The following is a 20365-nucleotide window of genomic DNA, read 5'->3' as shown; positions in this document are numbered from 1 at the left end:
TAACTTGCATATAGACTCTTATTGCACTATTTCACTTTTTTAAACTATTTTTATTTTGTGTTTAATATTGACTTGCACTATATTTGTCTGTTTATCTGTTATTGTGTTGCTCTGTTGGAGAAGCCTGTGACCTAAGAATTTCATCGGCATAACTACTGTAGCTATGTTCGTATGACAAAATAAAGAACCTTGAACCTTGAAATGGTCTGGAACTGCAAAAAGCTACCACTAGCGAGATTGTATATTGGTTTTAAATGTATTATATAATGTATTTACATAGTGTTATAGAGTAAAACATGGAGTGTAATGGATGGATGGTTAAAATAGTTTGATAAAAGATGCCAAAAGTTAGCATAGTTAGCTTAAAGCAATGGATAAACACTGAATAGTTTGCTAAAAGGAGGGGATTAACCCGTAACGTAAAAGTAATGGATGAATAGTTAAAAACATTTGCAAAAGTAATGGAAAACAGTGTAAATATTAGTTTAGAAAGCTTAAATATTGGACATGTTCTCACTGAAAACAGCTGTTTGGAAGATTAGGACTCGAACACCTCAATTTGGTTTGTTTATATAACCAAATAGTGATATTGACAAATATGCTGGTTTAATTTGACCTCTTAAATTGATTATGTTATGTTCCTCTTACAGTAAAACGTTATTTAAATAGTCTTACATAACACCTGATCTGTAAACCTAATCCCAAATAGTCCTACATTTAAGATCTGGTCCTTCAGAGATCATGAATTCTAGGATAAATCTCCTTCAATGCATCAAATCTTATTGTTTTGCAGCCCTTAAGAACGATGACAGACTCAGGTTTGGCATTTAGAAATATTGTCTTTATTGAGAACGTAAAGCACGGAAACACCGGTTTCAGTCCATAAAACCAAAAATCCCTTTTTATTTTACAAAACATTTACATCTAACAGTGCCTCGCTCTAGATATACATGAAGTAATAAAAAAAAGAAGACATCCACAGTACACGGGTGATATACGACAACCTATCCTGCCGCTGCGGATTCACTCTGGATATTAAACCGACCCTCAGGTATCAACTCTCCGTAGTCATTATCGTTCCAGATCCCTTTACGCTCAGGCCAGATTGAGTTAGAAGCTACATTCATTATTATCATTACCTTTTCTTACACTATGACATGTAGACCACACGATACAGCATCACAACACATCTGCATTTAACATTTGACTAGTGCACATTAAAGTCACCTAGATGATGAAAAGAGTAGCAGGGAGATGAGTAATGTTTACAATACTGTAGTGTAAAGCCTTCTGGGTAATGGCGTTTGAGTCATGCACTAATACTGTACGACTTCCCGTGTGCATCATGAACTGAGCAGAGCTGATAAAATACCTGACTTTTGAACGATAAAATCCTCATTTTCTCAGGGCTAGGGTTAGCTATAATGGGATGTTATCAATATATTACTTTTCGAAGTGAGAGCCCTTGCAGGATTTTGCCTTTAAATCAGCCTTTGTGGTGCGTACACACCGGACGCAAAGTGCAGTTTTGGGGTCGGTACTGAAGTGGGTCGGTCTGTCGATGTGGGCCGGTCGGATAAATCACTAGCACCCCCCGTGTGCAATTTACTAGCGGGTATAATTCAATTTTTCCAACTTGCAAAAAGCCAATCAGCGTTGAGAATCTCCGCCTGTCATCACTGACGTTGAATCAGAAAACCAAAACGTTAGCCCACAGAGATCACAGCTCCTCATATCTGTTCAGAAACTGGACAAATATCAGTGTTTATTAACGTCTATGGCATGGTGAATTGGTGAAGCATTTAAATAAAAGCCAAAGCATTAATTCATGGTTTTTACTAATCGGTATCAGTATGTAGTTACATCTCTTTGATATGTGTATTACGTATGTATCTTTATCTTGTTTTTGTGGGTGGCTAGCTGGAGATAAGCCCTGCCTCCTCGCCACTGCGTCTAGTTTGAGTGACGTTAGTAAACACAAATGGTCAAAGCGATGCCAATATTAGCTTAGCATCCGGTGTGAACGCACCTTTAATGGTTTTAAATCCTGGCTGAGAATCCTGGTTGTTAGTGTCTATCCTACACCAGATGTTATTTAAAACCATAGATTACATGTAGAACGATGAGGACAGTGTGTGTCTATGAGTTAGTTAGAGGAGCGACTCCATTTTCTAGAGACAGATCTATACACAGTAATCCCTATATATATATATATATATATATCTCTATCTCTTTCTCTACAAGCCGCTCCCACTCCCCTCCACGTCGTCGACCACCAGTGAGCGTTTGCGCAGCACCGAGTTCCCCTTCCTGTTCCCTCGGGCCTGGGGGGGCAGCTTGGTCTGGCACGGGGCGCGGTACTGAGGCAGGCCCGTCTTGGTGGTGTCCAGCTCCTCTGGGTCATCCTGCTGAGCCCTGAGGGCGGCCATCACATCTTTATCTGAGGGGCTGAGGGTCAGGCAGCCGCACGGACGCCCTCCTTCACCTTCACCTCCAGTTTCTCCTGCGTCTTCAGGCTCGTCCTCCACCGACAGGAAGGCGTCGCCCCAAAGACTCTCACACAGGTCCCTGCCGTGCTGGTACATCTATATGCAAAGAAACACAAAGGATATATTAATTGGAAGTGAAGACAATGTAACATCATCCAACGAAGGAATGGCTATCATGGACTTGTGCAGAAATTATTTTTTAAACGTGGAAATGAGTTAGCTTCCGCTTATCTTGTGTGGAAGTCAAAGGTTTTCTTAATGTGTTTTTGGTTGTTAACCTGAAATGGCTTTAGGATTATTGCAGAAAATAAACTCTGTGGCAAACACGTTAATTACACATTTTGTTCAGCAGGATAATCTCCACATATTAACACCACTTTATGATTTTTGAATTAAAAAGCTACCATTAGACTATAAAGGAACTACAGCACGTTCACATGACTTCACGTCACCACCGCTAAGCTAAAGGTGGCTAATGTTGGGCTATAAAGGAACTACAGCACGGTCACATGACTTCACGTCACCACCGCTAAGCTAAAGGTGGCTAATGTTGAGCTATAAAAGGAACTACAGCACGGTCACATGACTTCACGTCACCACCGCTAATCTAACGGTGGCTAATGTTGGGCTATAAAGGAACTACAGCACGGTCACATGACTTCACGTTACCACCGCTAAGCTAAAGGCGGCTAATGTTGGGCTATAAAGGAACTACAGCACGGTCACATGACTTCACCACCGCTAAGCTAACGGTGGCTAATGTTGGGCTATAAAGGAACTACAGCACGGTCACATGACTTCACGTTACCACCGCTAAGCTAAAGGCGGCTATAGTTGGGCTATAGAGGAACTACAGCACGGTCACATGACTTCACGTCAACACCGCTAAGCTAAAGGCGGCTAATGTTGGGCTATAAAGGAACTACAGCACGGTCACATGACTTCACGTCACCACCGCTAAGCTAAAGGTGGCTAATGGTGGGCTATAAAGGAACTACAGCACGGTCACATGACTTCACGTCACCACCGCTAAGCTAAAGGCGGCTAATGTTGGGCTATAAAGGAACTACAGCAGGGTCACATGACTTCATGTCACCACCGCTAAGCTAAAGGCGGCTAATATTGGGCGTGATGGCGTTTAGTCGTCTCATTTAGACACTTAGCAACCTGTTTTTAAAATCACCAGTGGGGTATTTACTGATGTATTTTATGTCGTAGAAAAAAACGGTAAAATCTCTTCAGCTTGTGTTAACCACAGACCTTATTTCACGCTTACAACAGAAAACGAATTAATAAAACCATTGAATTTAAGAGTAGCGAACCTGGAATAGCTAAAATTCTAACTCTCTTCCAGGTTTAGGACCACACCACTCCATTAACTCTGGCCTATTTCAGACGGCCCTCTGCCAGGTGTTAGAGCGGCCTGCCGGCACCTGGCAGCTGCTTTTGTGCCTCTCCTCGGCCTCGAGAGGACATTATAACACACAATGACCTTGGACATCACACACTGGTATCTGAAAGACATCTTTGTGTCGTTTTTACGGTAGAACAACAAATCTGGCAAGACAGACTGAACTAATCGGAAAGGTCACGCTCAGCCTCCTTTGTGTTGCTATCTGACGGATATTCACAGAAGTCCTTATGAAGTTTTACTTTGAGGACAAACTTCAATTACCGCTGACATTAGCGCTACAGTTTCTGGAGCGTGACAAATTCCCCTGTCTAATAAGACAAGTATGGGGATTACAAGGGATATGGCACAACGCTGCAGAAAACAAATCACAATTCAACATTCGAGCTGCAGCTGTGAATATCGTAGAAGACTACAAAGTTGAGGAAGCTCATTCGTGAAGTTTCAGTGACACACACACTGAAGTTTTGAGTGTTAAGCTCCTTTTTCTTTACCTAGTGACAGCCTCATGAGCAGTCATTAAGTCACTGTCTCTGCACTTTGACATTCTCATATACTGCACATTTTCTATTCCACTTTTAAAAGCTGATTAGTACTAGGGTACTGTATCATATCATCAGCATATCATGTGTTTTATATGTAAACATAACTACAGTACAAGCAGAGGTATAAAGTAACAGTAAGTACATTTACTCGAGTACTGTACTTAAGTACAATTTTTGAGATACTTGTACTTTACTTGAGTATATTCATTTTATGCTACTTTGTACTTTTACTCCACTACATGTATGTAATACCAAGATCTGAGTACTTCTACTTTTACTCAAGTACAAGATCTGAGTACTTCTACTTTTACTCAAGTACAAGATCTGAGTGCTTCTACTTTTACTCAAGTACAAGATCTGAGTACTTCTACTTTTACTCAAGTACAAGATCTGAGTACTTCTACTTTTACTCAAGAACAAGATCTGAGTACATCTACTTTCACTCAAGTACAAGATCTGAGTACTTCTACTTTTACTCAAGTACAAGATCTGAGTACTTCTACTTTTACTCAAGAACAAGATCTGAGTACATCTACTTTCACTCAAGTACAAGATCTGAGTACTTCTACTTTTACTCAAGTACAAGATCTGAGTACTTCTACTTTTACTCAAGAACAAGATCTGAGTACATCTACTTTCACTCAAGTACAAGATCTGAGTACTTCTACTTTTACTCAAGTCCAAGATCCGAGTACTTCTACTTTTACTCAAGTACAACATCTGAGTACTTCTACTTTTACTCAAGTACAACATCTGAGTACTTCTACTTTTACTCAAGTACAACATCTGAGTACTTCTACTTTTATTAAAGTACAAGTTCTGAGTACATCTACTTTCACTCAAGTACAAGATCTGAGTACTTCTACTTTTACTCAAGTACAACATCTGAGTACTTCTACTTTTACTCAAGAACAAGATCTGAGTACATCTACTTTCACTCAAGTACAAGATCTGAGTACTTCTACTTTTACTCAAGTACAAGATCCGAGTACTTCTACTTTTACTCAAGTACAACATCTGAGTATTTCTACTTTTACTCAAGTACAACATCTGAGTACTTCTACTTTTACTCAAGTACAACATCTGAGTACTTCTACTTTTACTCAAGTACAACATCTGAGTACTTCTCCCACCTCTGAGTATAAGTGTGCAATTAAATGCAGTGCAGCAAAACCACAATACTTTCATTTCAAAATGGAATTGAGTAGAAGTATTATTTACGATTTAATATAAATATTCAAGTAAACTGCACATATATTATTACATTTAGGGATGTCCCGATCACCTTTTTTTGCTCCCGATCCGATTCCGATCATTTGATCGGAACATCTCTAATTACATTTGTTAAGTAATTTATCCTATTTTTATTGCACTTTCTTTTTTGTCTATTTATACTTCTTGTTAACATTTATTTTTGTTTTTTAATTGTATAAAAGTTCTCACTTTGTTTATGTATGCACCGAAGCAAATTCCACCTATGTGTACTATGAACCTGATTCTGTTTCCTGCTCATTTTGTCCCCTTAACTTCCACTAAATATTTATTTTCCTGCACTTACTATTTATTTATCTCTCTTATTCAGTGTTTCTCTGTAACTCCCCCTTCCTAACGTCTGCTTCCCTCTATCCACACACACACACACACACACACACACACACACACCACACACACACACACACACACAACACACAACACACACACACACACACACACACACACACACACACACACACACACACACACACACACACACACACACACACACACACACACACACACACACACACACACACACACACCACACACACACACACACACACACACACACACACACACACACACACACACACACACACACACACACACACACACACACACACACACACACACACACACACACACACACACACACACACACACACACACAAGAATTAGCTTTGGCAGCAAACCGTAACAGGCTAATGACAGGGTGTGATCGAATAAGTGAGAGGCTGAAATTTCCTGCGGCTCTATCTTGTCCTTTCCATCTTTATCTGATTCAATTCCACGCCTCTGTGTTCCGAAACCTGACGCATACGAGCCGGTGCGACAGGGAAACAGAAACCAGAGAGGACACTGACAATAAATGTATTTATATCAAAGTCTATTGCAATGACTCATGTCGCCTGGGGTCAAAATAAGAATATTACAAATAGTCGATTTCCTGAGAGTGGATCTGTAATTACCCAGATGTTCAGCTATGATATACTGAGTAAGTATTTTAATTGTTGATTAATTAATGCTGATTACTAAATCAACTCATCACTTAGTTTGGCAGAACATTTTGAAAACTGTTCCTTAAAGTACAGGGAGATTTAGGTCTTTGAATGTCTTGTCCTATCCCTCTGAAATCCCCAAATATGTATATAAACCAGCAGTAAAGTAGAAAGAAAAATAAGGAATTGTCTATATTTGAGAGGACAAAAACAGCATGTTATGCAATCTTTAAAGACATACTGTCATGTATGGTCACACATTTACTTTCATATGATATAAAACTGTAAAAAGTAGGATTTGTCATCATTTTAGAGGCTTAAAGAAACTGCATTCTCTGCTATTTTTGTGCTAAAGAAGGAATGGAAATAGAACAAATTGTCATGTATTTATATTCAAATGACATAAAACAGAAAAAAGTAGGATTCTTCATAATTTTAGCGGCTTAAAAGTGAATTTTCTGACATTTTCTATAAGAATATGTGGAAATAAGACCTAATGTCATGTTTAGTGGCTTCAATGCCTGACATTGCTTTGGAAATTCATGGTAAAATGACAAACAGCTACTTTGAAAGGAGATGGCTCTTTTAGTCACCTGTGCTAATGTTGGGTGTGATGACGTTTGACACACATGTTAATTTAAAAAGCTCTTTCAGTGTAACCTCCATGGCCGCTCTGTGCATTCATTCCCTCAAAACCCTGAGCACAAAGCGCGTCTAACGCTGAGATGAATCAGACCTTGGCTTGCAAATAATGTTACCATCGAGTACAAAGACAGAGAGAGACGCAGTGCCAGAGGGATTTGTGTGTGTGTGTGTGTGTGTGTGTGTGTGTGTGTGTGTGTGTGTGTGTGTGTGTGTGTGTGTGTGTGTGTGTGTGTGTGTGTGTGTGTGTGTGTGTGTGTGTGTGTGTGTGTGTGTGTGTGGGGTGTGTGTGTGAATGTGTGTGTGTGTGTGTGTGGTGTTGGAATGCATTAGCTTGTTTCAACCTACGGCAGTCAAGCATTCACAGATTCCTCCCCGGTATCGGTTTGCATATTTTTATTTCTACAGGCACCTGCGTTTCTGTTCCTATCTTTAGGGTGAACTATTCATGAGTTCAGGATTTTAAAAAGGTTTTAATGAGGATTTCTCAAATCGTAGGGGAATTTATGGATTATAATCATTTAATGTAAATCTTCTTTCAATTCTGCGTTTCTAGAGGCTTTTACAAATGAAATTACGGCTGCCGGAATATAACTCAAGTACTATGTTGACATTACTTTTGTACTTTTTAAGGAGTCTCTGCTGCTGAGTTCAGGTGTATATCAGTAGGTAGTGCTCTTACTTTAAAGAGTGCCTCTCCTGCTGATGTTCAGGTGTATATCAGTATGTAGGTGTCTCTACTTTAAAGAGTCCTTCTCCTGCTGATGTTTCAGGTTTGTATTATCAGATTGTAGTGTCTCTACTTTAAAGAGTCCCTCTCCTGCTGATGTTCAGGTGGCTATATAAGTATGTAGTGTCTCTACTTTAAAGAGTCCTCTCCTGCTGATGTTCAGGTGTATATCAGTATGTAGTGTCTCTACTTTAAAGAGTCCTCTCCTGCTGATGTTCAGGTGTATATCAGTATGTAGTGTCTCTACTTTAAAGAGTCCTCTCCTGCTGATGTTCAGGTGTATATCTGTTTGTAGTGTCTCTACTTTAAAGAGTCCTCTCCTGCTGATGTTCAGGTGTATATCAGTATGTAGTGTCTCTACTTTAAAGAGTCCTCTCCTGCTGATGTTCAGGTGTATATCAGTATGTACTGTCTCTACTTTAAAGAGTCCTCTCCTGCTGATGTTCAGGTGTATATCAGTATGTAGTGTCTCTACTTTAAAGAGTCCTCTCCTGCTGATGTTCAGGTGTATATCAGCATGTAGTGTCTCTACATGTCTCCATGCTTTAATGTTCAAAAAACTCTTTATTTTTCTCATACTGTCTGTGCTGCAGCACCTCTTTTCACCCTCTGTCTGAAACCAGACCCCAGTCTGCTCCGATTGGTTAGCTGGCCGGCTCTGCTGTGACTTTTTACTGCACTATGTTTATATACCACTCATAGTTATTTTTACTTATGAAATGCATGATACGTTGAGACTGTAAGGGGGGTCAAACTCAAATACACAGTGGGCCAAAATTAAAAAATGGGTACTAGTGGAGGGACTCCGGACTGGTTCAATGTTTAATGCAGAACTTATTGAAATGAACTTATTGCACATATTAAACCTGGAACTAACAAAGCTTAAATTATTGCCTATAAAAACAACATTAAACATTAAATAATCAGGTGCATTCATTTCTTATGGCTCTATCTGCAGCTTTTCCAGAGTCATTTCTTATGAGTACATTTTCCCACAGGCCAACAACAGCTTCAAGAAAACTATTCCCCTCAAAGAGAAAACCAAACATGCCCTGTTGTCCTGAGAGAAAGTGCAGAAGGAAGCATCCATTAAACTCAGTGTGCTGCTCTGTGATGCTAGCTCAGATACTTGGCATCTCATCTTGGGTGCAAGGTCATCAATGTTTGGGCTCAGGCTCTGAGCGGAGGAGACCCTCAGGATGGAGTGAAGGTGTGCGTGCAATATACCGGCGGGCCAGATCTAACAGGAATTAGAAATTATCCTGCCGGCCGAAATTAAATCCACCAAGGGCCTGATTTGGCCCCCGGGCCTTGAGTTTGACACATGTGCTTTAAATTGTAATGGAGTATTTTTAGACCAAAGCGTTTCTACCATTAAATATATTTTCAACTGGTGTCTGAAGCTGCCTTCAAAATAGATAGATAGATAGACAGTGTCATTGTGTGACAGTTATTTTCCTCCTCTGCCTCTTTTGAAATCCCCCAGCTGGCCTCTGTCCACTGAAGCAGGACGAAGCGTTTCATGCTTCAGCGCGTTAACCCTTTGCCTCCTGCACACTCACTCCCCTTCACTGTGAGACAGTATCTGACCTTCTACCCGCTGCACACTGCTCCAATGACAAGCTCTGAGATCTGTCAATGGGGATTTAAACCTCTGACACCCGAGAAAATATCAGCTTAGGAGTGATCGCTCACATAATGCATCAATCAAGGTCCTGAGGGGTGGAATAAAGCGGTGAGCAAACAGCTTTGTTCCAGCAGCCAGCGCTCAGGTGAACAACTTGTAACAGCATCGTAAAGAACACCGACTTATTACAGATACCTTTTACTGATAAGCCTTTTGCACGACAGCATGATATGCATTTTGTACATTTGTCATTAATGGTAAATGATGAAATGCAATGAAAACAACATGGCGATGGGCAAAATGTTCCCCTTAAGATTTCAAAAACACTCAAACAATGAAATTACTAGGGATGCTCCGATCCATCGGTCACCGATCGAGATCGGCCGATACTCACTCTCTACCGATCGATCGGTGCTCTCTAAACATGCCGATCGCGAGAGCCGATCGCATGACGTAAAATACATGACACTTTTCTCTGTGTGCGGCAAAACAAGCTCGCCAGAATGGCTTCACCGGTCTGGCATTATTTTAAGGTGTCCGAAAAAGACAGTAAAATAGCGGAATGCAACGTGTGTGAAGCTGAAATCCTGCAGCTCCGCCCGCCGGACCGGTAAGCGGAACGAAACACACAAGAGTTAGACCTCACACACTTAGCTATTTCATCTACCTCTGGAACAAGCTAAACTAGTAATAAATATATGTATTCTTCACTGTCGGGTCACTCATTACTGGATCAGTGAGCTGCATGAGACACTGACAGGCTGTCAGGAGAGAGAGAGAGGAAAAGAGAGCGCTTCCGCTCATTTCTCCCGTGTTATTATCCAAAGTGAATGTAAACTTGAATAATGTACATCATTTGAATGTAATAATTAAGTTGATTGTTGTTTGTGGAAGCTCCAGTGAATGAGCCCCATTAACTGAGTTTTAAACATCACTTTAAATGGAAGATTTAAAGTGATGTTTAAATCTTCCATTTAGGCCCCGCCCACTTGATCGGATCGGCGATCGGTATCGACCGATACCGATTCCGGCGATCGGCGCCGAAATTGGCGATCGGAGCATCCCTAGAAATTACTACTTCTTTTATACAGTCTATGATTAACACTTTAGATAAAGTACAACAGGTGGAAATGTCATTATTATCGTCTACTGACTGGCCACAAAAAACGTGACCACATCACCCCAATTCTGGCCTCACTGCACTGGCTTCCAATTTGGTTCCGAATTGATTTTAAAGCCCTAAATGGGCTCCGGCTCATATAGCTGAACTCCTCCATCGCTACACCCCAGCCAGAGCTTTAAGGTCTGCTGACCAGCTGCTGCTGGTAGTGCCCAAGACCAGGCTCAAACCCGAGGGCACCGAGCCTTCGCAGCAGCTGGCCCCAGGCTCTGGAACACTCTGGCCCTCCATGTGAGGTCGGCCCAGACCCTGGGGGTTTTAAATCTACTCTTAAGACACACTTCTTCTCCCTGGCCTTCTAGTCAGAGCGGAGCACGACTCCTGACTTTTCCCTGTGTTTTTTTATATACCTGTTGCAATTTATTGTCTTTTATTGTGATTGTAGTAATGTGTTTTTATTACATGTACACTACTTTGGCTCGACCGAAAATCGCTTTTAAATGTGCTTTATAAATAAAACTTGATTTGATTTGATTTATTGCAGCATGTGGTCAGAGCCGGGAAGTATATTTACTCAAGTACAGTACTTAAATATCATTTTTAGATACCATTTTATGCTACGGTGTACTTCTACTCCACCATTCAGAGGTACATGGTGTAACTAAAGGTATGTATTTAATCCCTTTAGTTACTTCACAGATCTGGATGAATGATGTGAAATCTAATCAAGTGTTGAATCAGACTTTAGTTCCACCTGGAGTAAATCCACCAGCTACCCTGCAGTATACAAAGCCATTCAAACTAGCTGCACCTTCACCAGCTTTGAGAACACTTTCATGATCAATCATTATAAAACATATCATATATATTATTCTGAAATGGACCAATCTGCACAACGACTACTTTTACTGTCGCTACTTTCACTATATTTTGATGAGAATACTTTCCTACTTTCACTTGAGGAACATTTTGAATGCAGGACTTTTACTGTAACAAAGTATTCCTACACTCTGGTACTTCGAGTTTTACTCAAGAACAAGATCTGAGTACTTCTACTTTTACTCAAGTACAAGATCTGAGTACTTCTACTTTTACTCAAAAACAAGATCTGAGTACTTTTACTTTTACTCAAGTACAAGATCTGAGTATTTCTACTTTTACTCAAGTACAAGATCTGAGTACTTTTACTCAAGTACAAGATCTGAGTACTTCTATTTTTACTCAAGTACAAGATCTGAGTACTTCTACTTTTACTCAAGATCTGGGTACTTCTACTTTTACTCAAGTACAAGATCTGAGTACTTCTACTTTTACTCAAGTACAAGATCTGGGTACTTCTACTTTTACTCAAGTACAAGATCTGAGTACTTCTACTTTTACTCAAGTACGAGATCTGAGTACTTCTTATTTTACTTAAGTACGAGATCTGAGTACTTCTTCCTGCATATGGTCATAAAAAGAAGGTGTGCGATACATTTGAACTAATTGCCTTGTATTCTCAGGGGGCCGTGACTTTCTCGTCTACATGTAATGCCATTTCACCTTTTAGAAGTGCTGAAGAGATGGAAATATCCCCCAGAAAGCCATGCTGCTGCTCGAGTGGCACACAAACACTCAAAATGTCTGATTTCTACTGATGGCAACAAAAGACAAACACAAGGGTCCATGTTATGTAAGTAACCAATCACAGCTCACCTGCTGATAGGACACACAGGTTCCAGTGCAGTTCTGTCCCCGGGGGTCTCTGGCCCAGTTACGAGCGCACGTCATGTCCATCCTGCAGGCGTCAAACCTGAAGAAACACACAGCAAATCTCTCAATTAAATAATGGCAAAACACTCAACTGTAAATCTCTCATTGTAAGATGTATTCCTGAGATTCCGGTTGTGTACCAAAGAACTGGGGTGCAGCTTTTATGCAGAATTAGTTCATATGCCAAATATTAAGCGACAGTTAGCTTAGCTTAAAGACTGGAAACATCCAAAAGCAAGCCGAACTCCGTGCAAGGTTAACAAAATCCACCTGCCAGCCCCTCTAAATCTCACTTTATTTCATATTTAGTAAACATTTCATATCCTTCGCGATTAATCCCTACAAAAACCAAAGTTTAAAAACAACTAGTTAACACTGTTAACTTAAAGGTAGGGTCGGTAATTTTGGAGAAACCAGCTCGAGTGCGCTAGAATTTGAAAATACACAACCGGAAAAAATCTGCCACTTCCTCACAGAGCCCCTCCTCCAACACACACGAACGCGCACATGACCAATGAGGGCACGAGATAAGTTTGTGCCCAGATGGAAGGCTGACAGGCAGGTAGGCCATCCAGTTACTTTAGCCGGCTCAGATGATTGGTCGTGCTTTTTACAGCGCCACGGCTTCCACAGATGACATTTTGTATGTATTTATTGTCAAAGCATTTAATATATTCATTGCTGTCGGATGTTAAGAGCATTCCATGGAATATAACAAAGTGTTTCTGAAGTGAATTACCTACCCCACTTTTAAGTAGGCATGTTCAGTAGTAGCCTACAAACAAAATATGTTAAGGACTCAGCTAGTAATCTACATTTTGTTTTAAGTATGTGTCTTTGTGACTAAACCTTGCTAACCATACTAGCTAGGTAGCGCTAGCTTTAGCTTGTACCAGGTAACACAACTATTGTCACTTAAATAAACAAAATGCCAAATTCAAGACTTAAAAAAAGACAACACTAAAAACCAATGAATGACGTCACACTAACTATGAAGTCCCCATCTAAAACCAGTCTATTGTACCAACAGAAAAGTGGTATCAATCATCTCAAACTCAAGGCTGCTCAAGCGCTCCTAAATGTGTTCATTGTAAACACAAATATAGTATAAAAGGTGACAACAACCCCTGCAACAAGGCAACCATGATATGAAACAGTTTCTCATGCTGACAGGAATCCCCTTTGCTGCTGTACATTGTTGTACCCTACTTTGTAAAACAGGACTATATGTAACCTTGGCCTTCCCTGAGCCATTATGCTGTTAATGGGACACTCTGTCTGAGCACAGAACGCCGTTACACCGTGCGGTAATCTCTCTCCTGACAGTGCTTATAGGTGAACCGGGACAGATACCGATCTTGATTTAGATGTGATTCGAAATGTGTTTTGGCACTGTTGGGAAAACACTGAATGTCCTCTTCCAGTCTGAGAGTAACGTGATAACAAAGGTATCCCAACTGTAGCTGTGAACATGACAGGATGTGTGATTACCTAGAAGAGCATCAGGACTGTTTGAGGCATATGATAGCTATGTGATTAACATGATGATTCAGCCTCTATGGAGATAGACATCAAGCATGCTCATTTCTGACGTGGAGCTAATCTGAAGTAAACATTGAATACTGCTTTCTATTCCTCCATCTTGTGACTGTGTAACTCCCTCTCTTGGATATCAGCATGTGAAGAACACTGTTCAGGAACTAGTTGATGCTCTGTATGTGATGACTACTTCCATTCTGGAGAGGATCACAGATACATGGATCCTGAGATTGAAGATCAAGCCGGGGACCAGTGAGATGTTTCTAACATTAACGAATGACTAGACCTAGGGACTATGGGTAATTAGCCCAATGTGTTTTGGCAGCCTCACCAGTCCCTGCAGAAGCTGTGGCAGAGCGGCACCGCCTGGATGTAGGAGCGTCTCTGAGGGTGAGGCCAGCGCGCGGCGTCCGGAGAGCAGCGGTAGAAACATGACACTCGCTTCAGGAAACCTTCACACCTAAAGAGATAAAGAGGGGGAGGGGGGTTAGTACTAACATTATGACATCAGTGTTTAAACCTTCATTGACCCTGGTAGGGGTGACAGAGTGGAAATGGTCCCAAGGCAGTTAAAGATGATGCAGGAATGAGTCGTAAAAATGGGAAATGAGTCAGTATTTTGGTAATTTGGGTTCTCTTTTTTGGAAGTCAATGGGTTTTTTAAGGTCTGTGGTTAACACAAGCTGAAGAGATTTTTTTTCTACCACATAAAACACGTCAGTAAATCCCCCCCTGGTGGATTTGAAAAAAGCGGTTGCTAACAAGTGTCTAAATGAGACAACTAAACGTCATCACGCCCAACATTAGCCGCCTTTAGCTTAGTGGTGGTGACGTGAAGTCATGTGACCGTACTGTAGTTCCTTTATAGCCCAACATTAGCCACCTTTAGCTTAGCGGTGGTGACGTGAAGTCATGTGACCGTACTGTAGTTCCTTTATAGCCCAACATTAGCCACCTTTAGCTTAGCGGTGGTGACGTGAAGTCATGTGACCGTGCTGTAGTTCCTTTATTGCCCAACATTAGCCACCTTTAGCTTAGCGGTGGTGACGTGAAGTCATGTGACCGTGCTGTAGTTCCTTTATAGCCCAACATTAGCCACCTTTAGCTTAGCGGTGGTGACGTGAAGTCATGTGACCGTGCTGTAGTTCCTTTATTGCCCAACATTAGCCACCTTTAGCTTAGCGGTGGTGACGTGAAGTCATGTGACCGTGATGTTTATAGCATAACGCTAACGTTGGCTACGTCATCACTGCACCACTCAAAAGTCGTTGATGTTAGTTTTGATATGCTTTCTATTAGCTTGTCTTCATTGGAACTGTTAGAGAATATTTCTTCTCTCTTTCTAAGTGTCAAATAATAATTATTCCTTACTCCTAAGATATTTAACATTTACTGTGTGTTTACATGTACGCCCTGCTCCTTATCTTCCGTAAGGAATGTGTTGATGCAGTCGTATTTTGATACTAGGTTTTACAGCTTGACCTACAGGGCATAGGGAGGTTTTGTGAGTGTGAGAACGCTAGCTTCTAAGCTCCAGAGTTGGGGGATATCTCCTGTAGCTCCACAGATGTTTACGCCTCCCCCAATATGCTGATTAACTCTCTGTAAACTAGTTAAAAGGTCTATCGAGAGATAGGCTGGGCAGAATTGACATGACAACCCACCCGTGCAGTCAGAACCTTTTGCTGCTGTGACTTGTGATATGAATTCTCCGGCCGTTGACTTGTAATAAACTAACAGTGTTTGACATCAAAGCTCCAACTCTCCTCGTGTCTCTCTGAGTCCTGACTCTCCATTGCTGCAGAAGTTTCCCTTACAGGAACCACTATCCAATGGAGTGTAGCTCTGCTAATATCATATTTGGCGGTCGAAGCTCAGTCTGTAGGGACTTGTCTTGGAAAGCAAAGGGTCATTGGTTCAACTCCCATTCGGACCATGTACAAAGTGCGAAATGGTAGCTGTAAAGTTTTCCTGCTAGGCACTAATGAGGTGTCTTTGAGCAAGGCATCGAGTCCCCAACTTCTCCCAGTAGCTGAACCATTTGCAGCCCTTTTACTTATGCATGTGTATGGAGTGCCACAGTGACGCATCCTAAAACCCAGAAGTAAGCTCCTTGGTGGTTACATTAAATGCTAACTTACTTCCGGGATTTAGGAAGCGTCACTGTGGCACTCTACAGTATAAGTATTGTTTGTGCATGTGTGTATTGTGGGCCTATGTGTGCAATGTAAAGTAGAATAACACAAGAGTGAATAAATGAATTTGGGATAAATAAATCTTAATCTTGATCACAGACAGATTTAATCTCAATGTTTTTTCAATCGCCATAATCCTCTGTGTGTTTACAGGTAGTGATGTGATGGATGTTAACATAAATCAGTGTTAATCAGAGACTGTGAGACTCACTCAGAGCTCAGAGGACCGCACTTGTCCCAGGGTTTGTTCTTGTTGAGAGCCGAGGGGACATGGGAGACGTCCGGAATGTCTTCTTCGGTGCAGCAGCTGTCTGTCGACCACAAGAAACACATGCAGTCAGTCGGGAGATACAGTTTGATATTATCACCACAGGGTGTCTTTACATCATCAAACAGGCAGTGTTTCAAGGTTACTAAGTAAATTTAGTGAAGTACTAAAATACACATTTAAGGGGACTGCACTTAAGTACTTTTGAATTTACTCCATTTATTTGACAGATTAAATACTAGTTACATGAGAAATGTTGATTTGAACACACATAACATATACAATATTTGTATAATAAATGATATTATGATGTCGATTAAACTAGCACACATTATATTTAAGTACACCTGAAAAAGTATTTTGATAATGTTTAATTTTTGTAGTTAGACTCCTCAAATTGAAAATGATCTGCTTCTAATTAATACTTTTATTGACTATTTGTTATTACATGTTTCTGCTTAGAGTAGACTACTTTTATATAATATATCTAATATTTTGTTAATAAATGTACTTAAGTAGCCGATCATTCTCAATGCAGTACTTTTACTTGTAATGGAGTACTTTTCCAGAGTAGTATAAGTACTTAAAGGCTCTGTAAATCCACTCACTGTCAGCGTACAGCCCACACTCCGTCAGGTTGGGCTCTGGACTGGGCGTGGCCTTGTGCTTAGCGTCTTGAAGACACACCCCCTCTGAGTGGGCTCCACCAATCAGAGCGGCCAACAGATAAACTCCAGCCAATAGCAGTGGACGAGAGGTGACACCCATCTCTACAGCCAATCACAGGTCTGGAAAAGAGTTCAGCACAATGGACAGAGGCAGATTAGAAACAACATGCTCACCTGACTGAAATATTGAAGTGCATTTACAGTACTGTATTTAAGTACAATTTTGAGGTACTTGTTCTTCACTTAAGTATTTTTATTTTAATGCATTATCTGACCGCTGTAGTCACAGATTCAGATATTTAGCAAATAATAAAAATCAATAACGTGTATCCTTTGGTACTTTATGTATATTTGACGTCAATACTTTTGTTAAATTGAGACTCAACATTTTAATTGCAGAACTTTAACGTGAGTATTTTTTTGTGTATTACTAATTTTTCCACCTCTGGAAGTTGACAAGAAAAGACAAAAAAGTTAAAGAATAAATAAAAAATTAAATGAAATGTTAGTTTTGGCTTTTATAAAAAGAAAAAAAACATACTATAAAATAAATTATTTGGTTAATTGAGTTTACTTTTATTAACCTGCATTCCCATTAATGTAGGGATGATGGCCTGTTTAATAGAATACATATAAATGACATCCAAAGAAGAACTACCTACTGTAGTGTAGCTACCTGTACACGACTTTAAAAACAAACACGTTGGATGTAAAATCCTAATCTGGGTTATTCTCACGCCTCAGTCTTCAGGTTTACAGGCTGTTTATCTCCGTGTGAGCTCTGCATGTGGTGACCCAGAGGCTGAGTCTAATTAGGTGAGACTGGAGCACCGTGCACAAATGCGTAGTTGTTTAATCTGACAAGCGGATGGCCGATGTGTAGCCTAGATAACAAGAATTAAACAAATCTGGCTGAATGGGACACGTTGCTCTGAATCTACACAACAAGGATATACGACACATTTCACACACTACAGGAGAACTCACATGATGGGGTTATAACGTTATATATCTGTGAGATACACTTGAAGTCACACATTCCCGCAAATAAGAAATAGTCCAGTGTAGCCTTGATTTTACACGACAAAGATATGGGATGTGTTTCAGACATTTAAGGAGAAATAGATAATATTCTTAGCTGTTATAAAATCATGAGAAAATACTTGAAAAAATAGCTAAATAAATAAATACAATAATCTGATGTAGCCCTGATTGAACACAACAAATACACAATTCTTAGATGTAAGAAAATCATGTATTTTCGAGAAGAAAATACGTCATTTCTGGAATAAAAGTTCAATAAAAAAATCAATAAAAGAGTCCAGTGAAGTCCAGATGTCACACAACAAAGATAAAGGATGCATTTCATATATTCAGGAACAAATAACGTGACTATCCTATGAGTTATATAGTCATACATATGGAAACATATGTATATAATATATAAACCTCACAAAATCAGGAGGAAAAACTCCAACAAAAAAATAACAAATACATTAAATAATCCGAGATATACGCTAAATAAATAAAAATACAAATGGTGCATTACACTACTTTCACCTTCCAGTTTTAAACCCTATCTAATGCTACTTCGAGGTAATTCAAAATGTATTTTTGTATACAATATTCCACCCAAAAAATCAGCTCGCTTAACCTTGAAAATTAAAACTAAAAAAGCAACTTCTTCCTATTTCCAAAAAGATAACGTTAATTTCTTTAAGCGTTATTATTTACAACGCAATAAGAACTTTTATGTATATGCAAACATGTTACCAAGTAGAAAACACGCAGTTGTAAAAAAAAACCTCTTTTTCCAATGGAGTCTGGTGTTGCTTATTAATGAGTTTTAAATTGGACTCTAAGGCACTTTAGGGTATTTTTGTTTCATCCGTAGCAACACATTATGCTAACGCACTGTCCTCGTATACACCTGTTAATAAAGATCATTCAAAATGTGATAATACGTCTGACAAGCTGTCGAGTAAAACTGTTCAAATCGTCGTGCATTCATTATTGTTACCTGTCGGTGTTGTGATGAATGCTTCGGATGAGTTGCTTCCTCTCGGGTGTTTCTCCCCGGTGTGTCGCTGCGGATCTAGCGGCTGCTCGGTGCTCGGTCTCCTGCTGTCTGTGTGGCCGCTGCTCACCACTTTGTCACCGGTTTATATGAAGGACATTTCAGTCCCTTTCGAACCAGGCAACTCACCCCCTCCCTCCCCCATGCTGGGAAGTCCTCTCTATATCTCCCTCCCCCTTTATGCACACATAGAAAAGACTCCCTCCTTCCTAATCTCCCCCCTGAGATGTTCACCAAATCCTCCTTGTTGACAGCCTTCCTTCCAAAGCCCATGCACTACATATACAGTGCAATATAAAAGGATGTGTTGCCCTTGATCGTGCTCAGGTGCTGCTGAGTCACACCTGTCCTCACCCTCTCCTCAGTCACCCCCAGTCTGAGGTCAGGGCTTTTTCCACATGATACGGTTAGCAGAGCTGAGATTTAATAGCTTATACTGCATGATGTGCTGAGGACAGGGAACACAAATCTCTGCAGAACAAAACACCGACGAAGCTGCTGCGTTCTGCAAAAAACTGTAATCATATTTTTATAGATGACCTTTTTTTTTTTTGACATCTGTGTCAATGTACGCCTCGACAGGAGCTGGTGACCTTGGTTCAGGATTCAAAGGCTTTATTTGTCATGTGCACAATAGCTACAGAGTTTTTACAATGGGAATCTTTTGTCTTCCAGCAATGCAACAAAAGACTTGCAAAGAAATACAATCAAAACGAGCCAGGGACATTGTGTTCCAAGTTAAGTGCGTGAATAGGATTGAAAGACAACAGATTCAAAGGCTTTTCTTATCATATGTATGCTAGCTAAGTCCTAAGCTCTTCCAACAATGCAACATATTATTATCATAAAAAGAAAGAAGACATGAGATAACAATAACATAATGGTGCAAGTAAGATGCAGGAAACTAAAATGCTTTTATTGTGGATTATTAGATTCAAGGCGTCATATGCACAATAGCTAAGGCTTTGTTCTGGCAATGAACATTTTGAAACCAATCTCCTCCGACAATGCAACGAACAATATACTTGACATAAAAGGAAAAATAGA

General features: G+C 40.2%; 1 protein-coding gene across 1 annotated transcript; it reads right to left on the bottom strand.

The window, feature by feature from the left end:
* Nucleotides 1–819: 819 nt before the first annotated feature.
* On the bottom strand, nt 820–19461 carry rtbdn (retbindin). Its single transcript, XM_034226486.1, has 6 exons — nt 19262–19461; nt 17182–17361; nt 16517–16616; nt 14442–14570; nt 12515–12611; nt 820–2585 (listed from the first exon to the last, which is right to left on the bottom strand). Exons 2-6 carry the CDS (start codon nt 17339–17341, stop codon nt 2238–2240), a joined length of 834 nt encoding a protein of 277 aa, XP_034082377.1. The 5' UTR covers nt 17342–17361; nt 19262–19461; the 3' UTR covers nt 820–2237.
* Nucleotides 19462–20365: the final 904 nt, after the last annotated feature.

Source organism: Gymnodraco acuticeps, unplaced genomic scaffold, assembly GCF_902827175.1.
Source record: "Gymnodraco acuticeps unplaced genomic scaffold, fGymAcu1.1, whole genome shotgun sequence".
Classification (NCBI taxonomy): Eukaryota; Metazoa; Chordata; class Actinopteri; order Perciformes; family Bathydraconidae; genus Gymnodraco; species Gymnodraco acuticeps.
The sequence above is the reverse complement of the archived record's forward strand: the minus strand, read 5'-3'. Positions and strand labels throughout refer to the sequence as shown.

Coding starts and splice junctions, on each gene's coding strand:
- rtbdn (XM_034226486.1), bottom strand. CDS start 17,341: ATGGGTGTCACCTCTCGTCCACTGCTATTGGCTGGAGTTTATCTGTTG. Junction 12,612..14,441: donor CACAGCTTCTGCAGGGACTG/GTGAGGCTGCCA, acceptor GTGTTTCTTCAG/GTTTGACGCCTGCAGGATGG. Junction 2,586..12,514: donor CCTGTGTGTCCTATCAGCAG/GTGAGCTGTGAT, acceptor CTTTGCATATAG/ATGTACCAGCACGGCAGGGA.